The 14,331-nt window shown below is 36.8% G+C and overlaps 1 protein-coding gene across 2 annotated transcripts in view; it reads right to left on the minus strand.

Annotated features, from left to right (window-relative positions):
* The window catches only part of LOC148952553 (protein spaetzle 4-like), a 72,421-nt gene extending 63,932 nt beyond the window's left edge, over nt 1–8,489 (minus strand). Inside the window, exon 1 of one of the 2 annotated variants that reach the window (XM_089089948.1) lies at nt 8,174–8,489. In XM_089089948.1, coding sequence (XP_088946074.1) covers nt 8,174–8,203 — 30 coding nt within the window. In that variant the 5' untranslated portion in view covers nt 8,204–8,489. The remainder of the gene's footprint in view (nt 1–8,173) is intronic. The other variant, XM_089089947.1, reaches the window with a different exon arrangement.
* Between the last annotated feature and the right edge of the window lie 5,842 nt (nt 8,490–14,331).

Raw genomic sequence — 14,331 nt, forward strand, 5'->3', positions numbered from 1 at the left:
TTTTGAGTGAGAAAACAGACAAGTACCAAGCGCTGATTTTTCAGAATTCTACGAATTTAGGGAAATATCAAATGTTAGTTGGACTAACGTCGCGTTCTGCAAAACGCCACACCAGGCCTACACACTTGGAGTCCGTTTATTTATGCTAGTTTTGGAGATATGTGTTGCATAAACTGCGAAGCAGTACTTTTAGTTCGTTTCAAGTTTCAACTTTGTTCTCTACTTTCATCGGAAAAACTTTTGGTACTTGTGTATTAACGACCACACTGTTGTTCTTGATCTGTTTAAAACCAGTTTCTCTGCGTGGACTCGGACATAATGAGATTAGCCCGAGTGAAATAAACTACTATTTTAATTAAACATTTAATATGTAGAGTTGGTTTGGTTAGATATTTGATAATGCGTTCTGGGAGGCCTGCTTTCATGGGCGTACGGAAGGAGGGCAGAGGGGGAAGCTGCCCGCCCTAGAGCTTCAAATTTACACTAGATATGGTTGAAAAAGCAGTTGACAAAAGTCAGATGGTTAAAAAAGCAATTGATAAAAGGTAGATGGTTGAAAAAGCTGGAAATAAACTGCTGGAATGACGGAATAAAAGTCAAACAAGAAGCAATTATCCATAATGTCTTGGGAAGATTTAGCTCTAATCCAAGAAGATTGATTAATGCTGAAGCTTATTGATGACTTATGATTTTTGGTGACTACTTATTAATAAAGATTTCATAGGTATGATAGAACTTGCTGGCAATGCAAGGTTTTGTGAACTGCCAATATGATTTCAGCCCCCCACCCTTCATCACAGAATCGGCTGCCCCCCCCCCCCTAGAGAAGATGCTACGTACGCCCATGCCTGCTTTCCATAGTTCTCCGCTGTAGTTTCCATAATTTTGTAACTAAAGTATTGCATTTACTTCAGAGTTTGGTATATTTCATTACGATTAACCTATTCACTTCTTGAGTGTTGTCGGTATAATATACAATTACCAAAATTGTCTTATATAATCTAATGGTGTACCGAACTTGACAGCTTTTCATTGTGCACTAGTAAATACTCTCGTGAACAAACAATAAAATCGCCGCACCCTTGCAGCCCCTTATGAAGTTCAGCGAACTACTTATTTGCAAAACAAGTCCAGAGTTGTTTCAAGGTCTACAATAAGGCTAGGGTTCTCATTACTCATCGTAAATTAAATAAATGTAGTTTAGCTCAGGTAAGCTTTAAACACGTGTTTCAGTTGTCACCTGCAGATTTGAATGATGAGTCAAAGCTGTTGTGTAGTCTGGAAAAATGGAGAATGTGGGTTCCTCTGCTTTTATGATTCGGAGCATCTGTAAGGGCACATCCAGGATATTTATTCGAGAGGTGGGGGGAAGCTAAAATAAAAACAAATGAAAACACCTCATCAAAAACTTGTTTATATACCTTTCTGTTGCTTTTTCACAGGTTGGACTTGGACAAATATTGCAAATGCGAGAACAAAACAATGAAGAGCAGAGAGAAAATTTATGATGAGTCGGTACTCATTGTACAGTTGGGCTATATTAATAAAATATTGTCGACCACGAGTAAAAAGTTCTAAGTTTGTCATGTCGTGGACTTTTTCCACTAGAAAATAGGTACTTGTGCATAATATGCTACCCACAAAAGAAGTCACGTTTGGTTAATGCTAATAAAAAAAAATAGGATGAATATAATAGTTTAGAAACAGATTTGAGCTATATATTTGCACATTAGGGGGTGGGGGTAAAGCATAGAATATATTAAATACGTAACATAACCTAGGTACCTCCCCCCCCCCCCTTAAACTCTAAAAAACAGCAGTTTAAATATTGTAAACGCAATAAAAACCACGCTTTGCATTCCATTTCTCTATTGCAAATACCCCTTTTGCGGGTTTCGTGTCTGGTTTCCTTGATACAGTTATAGCGGTGGGTACCAGATAGTGCACAAGTACCAGAAAATATTTGCAAATCTGTTGATTATTGCACAAGCTCATATGTTAGATTTTTTTTTCTTTCAGATATCTCCGTTTAATATCTTTCTCCCGTATTTTTAATTTACCTTCGGTACATAGAGCTTTAAAACTGGACATGAACTTACACGGGAGGGAGGGATCCATTCCTTCTTTTCCTCCTTTCCTTGAAAACTCGAGATCCGCACTATTTCTAAGCATCTAATTTACCTTTGTCAAAAATACTCCCCCCCCCCCGCTCTGAAATAAATTTCTAATTTCGTACAGCTTATAAGCTCCAATGGGCTTATATTTTAGACGGGTTTGATTTTGGCTTAGGCAATTGATTTTGGTTTAGGCAAATGATTATTATTTACGCATTTAGCCTGCTATTAAAAATATCAGTTTGCATCCTATACATTTAATGAATGTTGGTGCTATGGAGATAGAAAAAGTAATAGATACCGGATTCTCGCCAGTGGATGTCTATGTATGCTGTTTTTTTAATGCTAAACATTTAATTCTAAATATATACAGGAGCTTCATTTGCGGGGGGGACTCCTACTATTATTGGCCCCCGCCCAGATTTTGAAAATACATTTCTGGAGAATGGTTTCATTTAAAAAGTGCCTTTTTGGTATTTTCATTGAAAACAGTGAAAAACAACAAACTTGACCCACTTATATTTTGAAAAATATATTTTGCCGCCACCCCTCTGTATTTAGCGAATTGACGCCGCTGAATATAACGTGTACTTATTTTTTTTCTATCTCCATGCAACCAAGCAGACAGGTTGACAAGGCCATACCCAAAAGGGTTATGCGGTTTTACCCCCTTCCCTCCTGACTACTAAAAAGAGCAACAAAAATGCATATAAACAAGTTTTTGATGCTTTTTTTATACGACTGTTCATGGTTGTTTTTATATTTAGCTATTTCATTGTAGTTTCACTTACTCCGTTAATTTAGTCCGTTCTAGCCCCATTATACAAGGGGCAGGCTTGTATGCTTATCTCCCTTGGATCCATACCTCCCCCTCCCCAAACAAACCTCAAGATTACCCCGAAATTTCGTTTATTTTTCACAATGATTTGCCTTTTTTTGGGCCCCTGCAGATTTAACTCCCTGAAATACATTCCCGAGTTTGTGCCTGTGAGCTGTGCACGCACCATATTTAAAGATTATAATACTTTCGTTGCCTCTTTGTCTTTAAAGATGTTTTTCACAATATATACCAGACGCAGTTTTTAAAAACGCAGACAACACTGAAATGTATATGTTTACTTATAAAAACATAAATAAAGCTATGCTTAAATCTAGAAATAGCAGATGCGCCTTTTTTGTTCTTTTCATTGTTGTTTGAATCAGCTCTTCTTGTTTTTACTTTAAGGTCTGACGGAAGACGTCAATAGCCAGGGGCGTCACTTGGGGGTGGCAGGGGGAGGGGGGGGGCAATTGCCCCCCAATAATGTGGAGAGAAACAATTATTATACATCCCATGCCCTTTGACTATCGAGATATGGAACCCTCTTGCCCCCCCCCCCCAATAAAAATGCTGGAGATTCGCCCCTGACAGAGCAAAATTCTCTAAAACCTACCTGTAAAATTTCTCGAAAAAAAATTGCTTTGAAACCTATTTAAAAAAGAGCAGCCTCCCTATTGTACGTCCTCTTGGTACTGTAACTTATCTATAATAGTAGCCTACATCCTTTATTTGAAACTAAATATTGCCGGTCGGAAAAATAATAAGAAAATTGGGATCCAAAAAAGAAGTAAATAACTTGCATATATTTTTCATTAGGTGACGAAATATGGCTATCGAAGTGAAATCTGACTCTTGTCAGGACCAAAATATATGTCTAAATCCATTTAAAAAATTGGAAATTGATTAGAGAGGAAATAAAATCAAACCTGACCCCCCTCCCAAAAAAAGAAATCCATGTGGCATTCCACAGCAAAATCGCAGTCAGTTACACGAGTCAAAATACAAATGCTAGTTGTAGATCTATGTGTCGTTTCTCGAAAAAAGATTCTTAGAATTTTTTCCGGCAGCAGAAACATTAAAAAAAATCAGATCCAAAACAAAACTGAATCGAAGATTTATCCACTTAAAAAAAAATTATCTGGCGGTCGGCTGCTGAATTGAAATTCGCCTCCCGTTAGAATCTAGCATCAGTCTACTAATACAAAAAATATAGGAAACTGATAACGAGGAAAAACTCCAGCTCCGCCTACAAAAAAAAAATATCATCAATAATTCACCACAAAAGCTGAGTTATATTAAGCCAGGAAAATAACCACAAAATTTGTACAAAATAAACTTTTCTTCTCTCTAAATTCACAATAAATGAACAGCAGCACAGACAATATTGGGCGCAACTCTTCTTTACGTTGTTTCTGTGACTTTGAATTTGATTATAGTTTAATTTAATTTAATTCATTGTTTAATTATGACAAACAATAAATAATGATTGTTTGGTTGAATTAATTGTTTAGCTAGTTAAAATTAAAGAAAAAAAGAAGCGCTTCAAAATATCTTTATTTTTCAGTAAAGCCCGATCAGCACTCAAGCCTTTTGGGATTTTTACTAGGTAACATAATCATTTAGTAAAATTTCCTAAATCATTCCTGATTGATTAGGATTCAGAGGAGGTGCAGCGTTTGTATATAAACAAAGATGGGTGGGCGAGGGAGTGCTTCAGCGGGCTCGGGCTTAAGGACCTTACGTGGGCCTCTGATGAAATAAATAAAAAATGCCTGGAATCCCGAATGTGTAAAAAAGGTGCGTCACACTTATATTTCCTAAGTTGGGGTCGGGGGAGTTGGAAGGAACACGACCTCACTTTGGGCCCTTAAATAATGTTAAGACATGCACATATATTTCTATGAAGATAGTAGTTCCAGCCAGGGGCCTATACCCCTGGCTGGAACTACGCGTAGTAAAATTCTAGATGGTGGGTTAACCTGTCTCAAGTTGGACAGGCGTATCCTTTTCAAGAATGGCAAAAAACACAAAAATTTCCCTTAATTTTTACTTAGTCTCCTTTTATAATATCGAAAACATTATTCAACTGCTTCGAATGGTTTCGGTACCATCTCAGATTAACGGCTCGTTACATGGAAACATCTGAATTAAAATAAAGTAATGCCATTAGATTCAATATTTTATGCTCTTTCCGAATATCATATTCGCTTTACAACGCATCAAAATTTTTGCACCTCTTTCGGCCTTTGTACTCCCAACTTAGTTTATATAAACAAAATCAGCTTATTAATTCAGGATAAAACGGAATAAAAGACGAAAATACGGCAAATCAATCCCAGCATTTAATTAAGTAAAAATTTAAGATTTTGTTGATTTATTGTTGGCCAATTTTGTAAAATTCTTTCTACTCTAATTTGAGACAAAATTCCTTATGTCAATAAGGGCTATAATCAAGAAAGAGGAAAATATTATAAATAGGAAATTCCGGCATATTATAAATCCAGAGCTTTAGTTTTGTTGACTTTTAGTGGGGGTTCAAAAAAATTGTTGGCGTACCTGGGTGCATAACTTGGGGTACATTGGGATGCAACGCAGGGGCGGATCCAGGATTGTTTTAGGGGGGGGGCACAAAATAGGTTGATCCGAAAAAAAATTTAGGGGGGCGCAAAATAGGTTGATCTGATAAACTTGTGTTAGGAGCAACCTTAATTAACGCAAACCTTATTTAATCAAGTAAATTACGCTACTTTAGACTACGCTAGGGGGGGTGCACCCCCTCGCCCCCTGGATCCGCCACTGATGCAACGCTGATATAGTATTCGAAAAGAGCATAAAATATGGAATCTAGTGGTACTGCTTTCATTTCATTAAGATGTTTTCTTCTAAGGAGTCTCTAATCTGGAATGGTACCTAGGATTTTCTTTCAAATATAAGAAAGACTTTAGCAAAGTTATAAAGCTCAAAACACTTTTTGGGCCTTATTTATATCTGAAATTTTCACATAGGCTATATGAAGGAGTTTGGCCAAAATCATCAAAGTTGAATGTCTTCTAGGAGGGGGAAAACGGGGAGGAATTTGTGTAACAATTTGCAACAATCTTGAAGTTCAGATATCGTGGAAAGCAGTTAAGTTAGGTGAATGAAACTTTCAGGAATGAATCCAAGGCCTAGAATATATCGTGCGAATATATTATCAAGCTACTATCTCTGCCGGTTTCTTATTTATTGGGCTTATAAGATTGCAAACATACCAGGTCTATACCTATCTAGACAATATTTTTACCTTCATTTGGGTTTTCAATATTTTACCTTCATTTTGGGTTTTCAATCTCTTTTTCATTCGCTCTATTTTTTAAAATGCAATATTAAATAGTAGAATTTAAGTTGCCCATATTTAAATGGTTGGATTTAAAAAAAGTAGAATTGCGACTTACGTGTTATAGTGACCACACCCAAGAAGGGAAGTTAGGTTAATTCTTATGAAATATACCAAAATATGATGAAAATATAATACTTTAGTAACAAAATTACTGAAACTAGAACAGATAATAATGGAAAGCAGGACGCCCAGAACGCCTTTAAATACCTAACCCCACCGAACCACCCCTATATATTAAATATTTAATTAAAATATACCTACATAGTAGTCTATCTCAGAGAGACTAAGCTAACTATCTCTGAATGCAGACAGAGAAACCGGTTTTACTCATTTCAAGAACAAAAATGTGGTCGCTAAAACACAAAATACGGCCGTAAAATTTTATGCCATATCAGGTTTTCCTCTAACCTTTAACACCTTATAAATCAGGGTTGAGCAAAGGCATGAGGCTCAAAACACTTTTCTTGTGCTTCATTTGAGCAGTAGATTTATTTCTTAGGGTTTCATCTTTATAAAAGAAAAGGTCATCAAAGGTCAGTGGCGTTTGGAGTTGGAAGGAGTTAAGGCTTTGGATCCACTACTTTGCAAGATAATCCCCTAATCTAGTATTTTATAAAGACGACGCTAGACTAATTATTTGCGGCCGATTTGACCCTTCTTAAGCTTGCTACGACCATCCGTTCTTTATGGTGATCCCCGGGGAAATCAACCCCAATCAAACCAAATCACTGGACCCTACATGGGAGACACATTTTTAAAAAATTCCAACAACTGCCTTCGTTAAGATAATGGGTACTTACACATTATATGGTCATTTCTAAAAATCAAGTTTTGTTAATGCCAATGAAATATAATAAAAAAGGAGGAATATATAATAGTTTAGAAACAAATTTGGGCTCTGTATTTGCACATTGGGGGGGGCGTAAAGCATATCATATATTAAATACGTAGCCTAACCTAGGTACCTTTTTCCTCCCCTAAACCCCAAAAAACAACAGTTTAAATATCCTAAACGCAATGAAAACCACGCTTTGCAATGCATATACTCTATAGCGGTCTCTTGAATTAACCCATCTGGCGGATTTTTCGTGACTGGTTTCCTTGTAAAGGCCCATATAATTCGGAAGTACCGACAATGTCGCTGGATGACCATAACTAAAACTGAATTGGTACTTGCCGATTATAGCGACCACACTGTTGTTTTTGATCTGTTTAAAATTGGTTTCTCTGTGTGCACCCGGAGATAATCAGCTTAGCCTGAATTAGATAAAATACTATTCAGGTATATTTTAATCAAATATTTAATATATAGAGTTGGTTAGGCATTATTTAAAAACGTAATAGAATTTTACCAACAATATAATACGTTCATGGTGGCCTTTTGTTAGATTACTAAAGCATTATATTTTCCATATATTTTGGTATATTTTATTATGATTAACCTAACTTCACTTCTTGAGTGTGTTCACTGTAATACACAAGTACCACTGAATTTAGTCAATTGGAACTAATATTTGTTCATGAAAGACTGGCAATAGTCCAAAACTTATCAATTGATTGGCTAGCCTAGTCGAGTCATATAAATCATAAACAAATGAATATAATAAAATCCACGGTATGAACGTTCTTCTATAGTATAGACTGCGGCCAAATCGAAATATTTTAAAATTTATGAGCTCATCTCAACCTAAATATAAAATGTCAGGTTGTCAAGGATGCTACACAATCAGAAGAAATAGCATAAATAATAAAGAACACAGGAAAGCTGAAACTACCAACTATAGTAGCTAAAAGCACCATAACCAGAAGGCAAAAACAAGGTAAAAGAAGGATTGGTATAAAAATATCATAAGAACTTGCCATAAAAAGAAGATACGGCAGAGTATCCATTCTTCTAAATGTTCTCCGTTTTTAAGTTATCCAAAATTCTTTATATCCTTTAAATACAACTTTAAAACAGGACATTCTCAACAAGACATAATTCAGTATACATTCCTCTTCAAAACGGACTTATTCCACATATTCAATTCCACTCAACATGTCATATTAGCCTGATTTACTCGCTATCCAGAAAAAATTGACCACATAAACCACAGTTACAGGCTATAGCTTCCTTGGGTAGTGTGTTGATTGTAGCAGTAATGGGTAGGGATTGGGTGTTGCTTCAATGATTTCACTGTGACCTAGTTAAAAACCCGTCGCACCATGGTTTGAGCCAAACAGATTTAAATATTAAGCCAGCAGTGAAAGTAATGAAAGAAGTTGGGTGAGATGAAAACGGGTTTCAGTATACCCAAGGACGTTTCATTTGCGCGAATTAATATCATAGTATCCAATGATTAGAAGGAAGTAGCAGAATGAGTACTTCCGCTAAGATATCTAATAGCTTTTCCTACTCAGTTTAACCCCGAAATTCCCAACACGGAGCGTAGGCCCCACCGGTATGGCATGGTAATTTTTTGGGGAGTCATGGACAGTACGTGCAACCTTCGACTGATTATACTTTATCAGTGGCGGATCCAGGATTTTTTTTGGGGGGGGAGGGGCGCAAAATAAGGTGATCCGATAAAATAATTTAGGGGGGGGGGCAAGAGAGGTTGATCTGATAAACTTGCGTTAGGAGCAAGTTTAATTAACGCAAACATGGGTTAATTAAGTAAATTACACTACTTTAGACTACGCTAGGGGGGGGGGGCTCGCCCCCAGGATCGGCCACTGTGCTTTAGAGCAGTGGTTCCCAACCGATTATGGGCAATGCCCCACCTAGCAATTTCTAAAATTCTGACTCCCCGCTGGTGATGTATAAATCTTGTTATTCAAAATTTGTGTTTTTATCTAAAGGAATCTTAAAAGGCTATTAACTTGGTATTGTCTTCGGGTTGTCGTCTAGGCATATTTTGCACTAATGAAAAATATTGTCTGAATTACAAACTTCTTTTATACAATTATGATGTCATTGTAATACTATCATGTATCTTTTATTAACTCTTTAAATGCATATGAATGTGACCGAATTCATGTTGAAAAATGTTTTTCTTTTTTTCAAAATTAAGGCTATAAAGTATAGTTAGCCGATGTGTACAGGTCCTGCCCATGGCGGACCAGAATATCGCCATGCCCCCTGTTGGGGACAGAGCCCCATGTTGGGAATCGCAGCTTTAGAACCTTAATTTTGAAAAAAAAATTATGTGGATGACGTCTTAGTCAAATGTATTTAAACAGCAAAAAAGATATACGATAGTCAAGGTTTTATCCAAGGGGGGTAGAAGGTCTAAACTCTAGGCCGTACCCAGGATTTTTTTTTCGGAAGAGGTTTTACTCAAAAAAAAAAATTAGGGGGTTTTACAAAAAAAAAACTAAAAAAACGCATAAAAAATTTGTTTATGTCCATTTTTGTTAGGTTTTTACAAGTCAGACTAACATTTTTTTTTTTTGGGGGGGGGGTTCAAATCTCCTAGCCCCCCTGGATACAGCCTTGTTTGACAGCCGCCCCCCCCCCCTCCCGAAATGTTTGTCTGACTCGTAAGAAACGTATGAAAATGAATATAAACAAATTTTTAATGCATTTTAATTTTTTTTTGTAAAATCCCCTACAAAGAATTCTTTTGTAAACTCCTCCCCCTGGAAAAATAAATCCTGCATACGACCTTGGCGATAGCATTTTAATGTCGTTTTACATTGTATAAAAGGTGTTGTATTCAGATAATATTTTTTCATTGGATACTAAGTTAAGGACCTTTTAAGCTTCCTTCTGGTAATACACGTAGAATCTCAACAAGAACATTTGAATATTACGAGGGGTATCCGGATTTTAGAAATGCCTTGGCGGGGTCTGGCGCAAAATTGGTTGGGAACCATTGGTCTAACCAGTCATTCTGGCCTTGGGCAAAATCTTGATTAACAACCCCCCCCCCTGTCTCCCAAAAATGTTCTAACCAAATTTTAACAAAATTTCGTTTATTAATACAATTTTTATATTTTAACAAAAAATTGTCCATTTATTTAAATCTGATTTTTCTTACTTTAGCCTTTGCAAAATTACTAATTATCTTGTCCAAATTGTTTGCTTTTAGGAAAAAATGAAAATTGTGTATTAATTTGCTTAGATTTACCGCCATCTCCGCCCTCTAGTTTGTTTTAATAAAAATGTCAAAAATTACAAAATGATAATAACTGTTTGATTATATATTTGAAATTGTGTGCCCCTAAAATTGCTACGCCCGGAGCAAGTGCCCTTCTGTCCCTCCTAAAACCGCCTCTGCTAACCACTGTCCTGAAATTTGTTAGAAACGTTTCCTATTCGACATACCTCCGGAAGTTAAGGTGATTGTGCAGTTTCCTTGCATTAGACCTTAGTCTCTCCTGTGCCACCAGTGGTATCCATGACGGTATAAGCCTAGAATTAGGGCTGTTAAGAAGGAGCCATGTTAAGAGATCAATTATTACTTCACAATGTGCAAAATATTCGTAGCTAGCACATTTTGACTTCAACTCTACTATACTTTCCTCTCTCTAATTTGCAAATAAATAGCCAAAATCATATATTTCTAATGTATTTTGCAATGCGTCATTCTTGTTTCAACCCGTGTACGCGTACTTCGAATCAACACTGACTTAATCGAGAAGCGGGAAAACACATGGAAAAATATAATTTATATGGTGGCCGGAGTATACCCCCCCCCCGCAGAAAATACCCCACGGAAAACATCCCTCGCGGAAAATACCTTACCCCCCTAAAATACCCCCCGGTATCCCCCTAAACAAAAGACTTGTTTTCTGACTTCAAACTGTCCAAATACTTTACTCGCCTCTTTATGTGCAAATATATAACCCAGATTATATATTTCCCATATATTCTGTCACTTGTCTTTGTCTTGTCTTGCGCTAAGCTGAAAAAAAAAACTAACGAAGAAACCGGTTAGTTCTCGAGTTATACACAGCGTAAACTTGAGTGAGTGGCGTATAATACACAAGTACCAAAATTTCTTCCCCCTTCAGAAATTAAAAAAATAAACTCAAATAAAATTTTCAAATTTGGAAAGGCTTATTTTCCACGGGGGGGGTATTTTCCGGGTGGGGGTATTTTCCGCGGGGGGCTATTTCCGTGGGGAGGGGGGTATTTCCTGGGGAGTAGGTTCCTCGGGAGGGGGGTATTTTCCGAGGGGGGGGGGTAATTTCCATGGGGTGGTATTTTCCGGGGAGTAAACGCCTAGAACCGACTAAAGGTTCTTTCTGGATACCATGGAGGTATAAGCCTAGTTGGAGCTGTCGGGAAGGAAACATGTAACGAAAACAATTTTTACATCAGGGTATGCAGAACAATTGTAGCTAGCACATTTTGACTATAATTCCTCTATACTTTATCCACCCCCCCCCCCTAATATGCAAATATATAATATACAAATATGTATAAATTGGTTCTAGAAGTTTACCCCCCCCCCCGCAATTGTGTTTTAGCCACCAACAAAGGTTTTGTTAATCAACATTCGGGTCTGGCGGATGAAAATCACAGTTTATAGAATTATCCAGTAAGTTTATCGCAGATCATTTCTGGTCTTCATTCTCGGTGCGAACAAAAAGCTCCTCCCACTTATTTCTGCATTAGCGGGTTAGTCTGTTTCTGTCAATCAATGAGAAATGGTTACAAAGTGCATTATTCGTAATAGCGGGTTTCCACTTATTTCCGATTATTTCTATTTTAACTTTAAGTTTCGCGTCCAAGAGGGTTACAAAGTGCATTATTCGTAATAGCGGGTTTCCACTTATTTCTGATTATTTCTATTATAAATGTAAGCTTCGCGTCCAAGAGAATTCTGACTTGTCTACCCGTGAAAAGATCTAATGCCGCTTATGTTTATATCTGGAAAAACGTTCTCTGGAGCACTCGCACCTCGGTCCGGGTTTTTATAATGGGTGAGATAGGGAATGATCATACTGCTAATTCTATAAACTGTGATGAAAATGATCCAAAACTGAAATCGTTGTTTGACAATTTTGTTGGTCGAAATTAAGCTGGAAATTTCAAGGATGGATATCATGGGGGAAAGTTGTTTTTGTTCTTACAATTTAGAAGAGAAAAAAAGTCTTAGTTTACCGTAAAGGTTGTTATAAATATTACCGTAAAGGTTACCGTAAAGGTTAATATTACCGTAAAGGTTGTTATAAATATTATTGCCTATCCCTTTTCCAGGGGCTGTTTTAGAAGGAGGGCAGAATGGGCACAGACATTTTAGGGGCGGAAAATTTCAAATAAATAATCAGACATTTATTATAGTTTTGTAATTTTTGAATTTGTTTCTAATAAACTAGAGTAGAGGGCGCAGTTGGCAGTAAGTATAAGCAAATTGAATATGAAATTTCCATTTTTCCCACATCTTTTCCCATATAAAGCAAGAAAACTCAGATTTGAATAAATGAAAAATGTTGTTAATAAATGAAAATTGTGTTAATAAATTATAATTTTGCAAAAATGTGGCCTGAAAATTTATGGGAGACGGAGGGAGGGCAGTGGTGCTAGTCAAAATTTTGCCCTGGGCGTAAGAGATGCCAGTACCGTCGCGCTTTTCCTTCCAAAGAGCACTGAAGAAATTTTGTTTTATTTAAGAATTTTGAAGAAATCATTAAGAAATTTTGAGTTTAACTGAAAATAGATTGTTGATCAGTATTTTTGAATGAGAATTTTTTCGCCAGAAAAGACCTATATGTGCTGCTGTCCAGAGTCTTCCCTTTCCGGTTGGACAATCGTGTTCATTTACTTCAGAGCTGCATTTGATTTAGCATTGCAAAGTCGAGAGTTTTGAATTTGCAGCTTGAATTTATAATTTCTATGTCGACAAGGAAAACAACGGGCCTTTTTTTCTGTCACCAAAAGACAGAAAAATGTCGACTTGATGCCAACATTTTATAAAACTGACACCCGCCGTCTCGATGGAGAATCAAATCAAAGTATGATGGAGAATCAAAAGAACGCGTTATATTAAATGCCTTACCAAAATACCAACGCTGTATATTAAATATTTAATTAAAATATACCTATTTAGTAGTTTATCTCACTGTGCCTAAGTTAATTGTGTCCGAATGCAGACAGACAAGCCACTTACACGCAGACAGATCAGATTGAACTTCTTGAGTGGGGTCGCTACAATACATAAGTACCATTATTTGTATTAATTGTCCCTGAAAAAGACTCCCGGTTAGGTGCCTGATTGAATCAATTCGCAAAATCCTTGATGTGTTGACAGAGATACTAAATCAAATAAGCGTCAGGGCCTGCTAATAGGAACGAGTGTTTTTCGACCTTCCTTTTGTCGGTTTCCACTGTCTGCCACTCTAGCACTATTCTGTGGAGTATGCCGTCCATAATACCAATACCGTCCACATAATGTTCCAGATAGTTCTAACTTCATTGATGCGTGGCGTCTGTTACTAGGAGCTGGAGCGAGATGCAATTTGACTTCTAGAAAAATGAATTAAAGAACCAAATTCTTGATTATCTTATTATTACAACGTCGTTTAATTAATTAAACGCCATTAATTTAGTATTTTATTGGTTTAACTTAAAATTTTGTATTTGCATTTTTTATAATTTTGTCTTAATTTAATTTTTTTGCACTATTTATAAATTTCACAAGGTTTTATTTTAATGTGATTTAATCTGAAGGATTTTACTTTACTTCCTTCCAGTGTTATCAATTTGGTTGGGATGGGATGATATAAAGAAAGATTTAACAGGAGAGAGAGCTTCCTGGGAGGGTGTAAAGAGGGAGGCTTTGAATAGATTGGGATGGAGGAGGAGCGTGTGTTGCTGTGTTGGCCTCAGGTGGCTTGATGCTGCGGTGAGTTTGTAGTAGTAGTACTAACGTTATCAATTCATGTGTAACAAGAATATGATTGTTTTTTAGCTGATTTTTCTTGATCCTAAGTAACCTTCTAAGCAGTGGTGCAATTTGCTATGGGGCAGAGGGGTGACTGTCCCCTCCAGACATAAGTTTGCCTCCCCCCCACTGACCACAGCTTTC

Source organism: Artemia sp. Qi Xiang Cuo, chromosome 5 (assembly GCF_049724085.1).
Source record: "Artemia sp. Qi Xiang Cuo chromosome 5, ASM4972408v1, whole genome shotgun sequence".
Lineage (NCBI taxonomy): Eukaryota > Metazoa > Arthropoda > Branchiopoda > Anostraca > Artemiidae > Artemia > Artemia sp. Qi Xiang Cuo.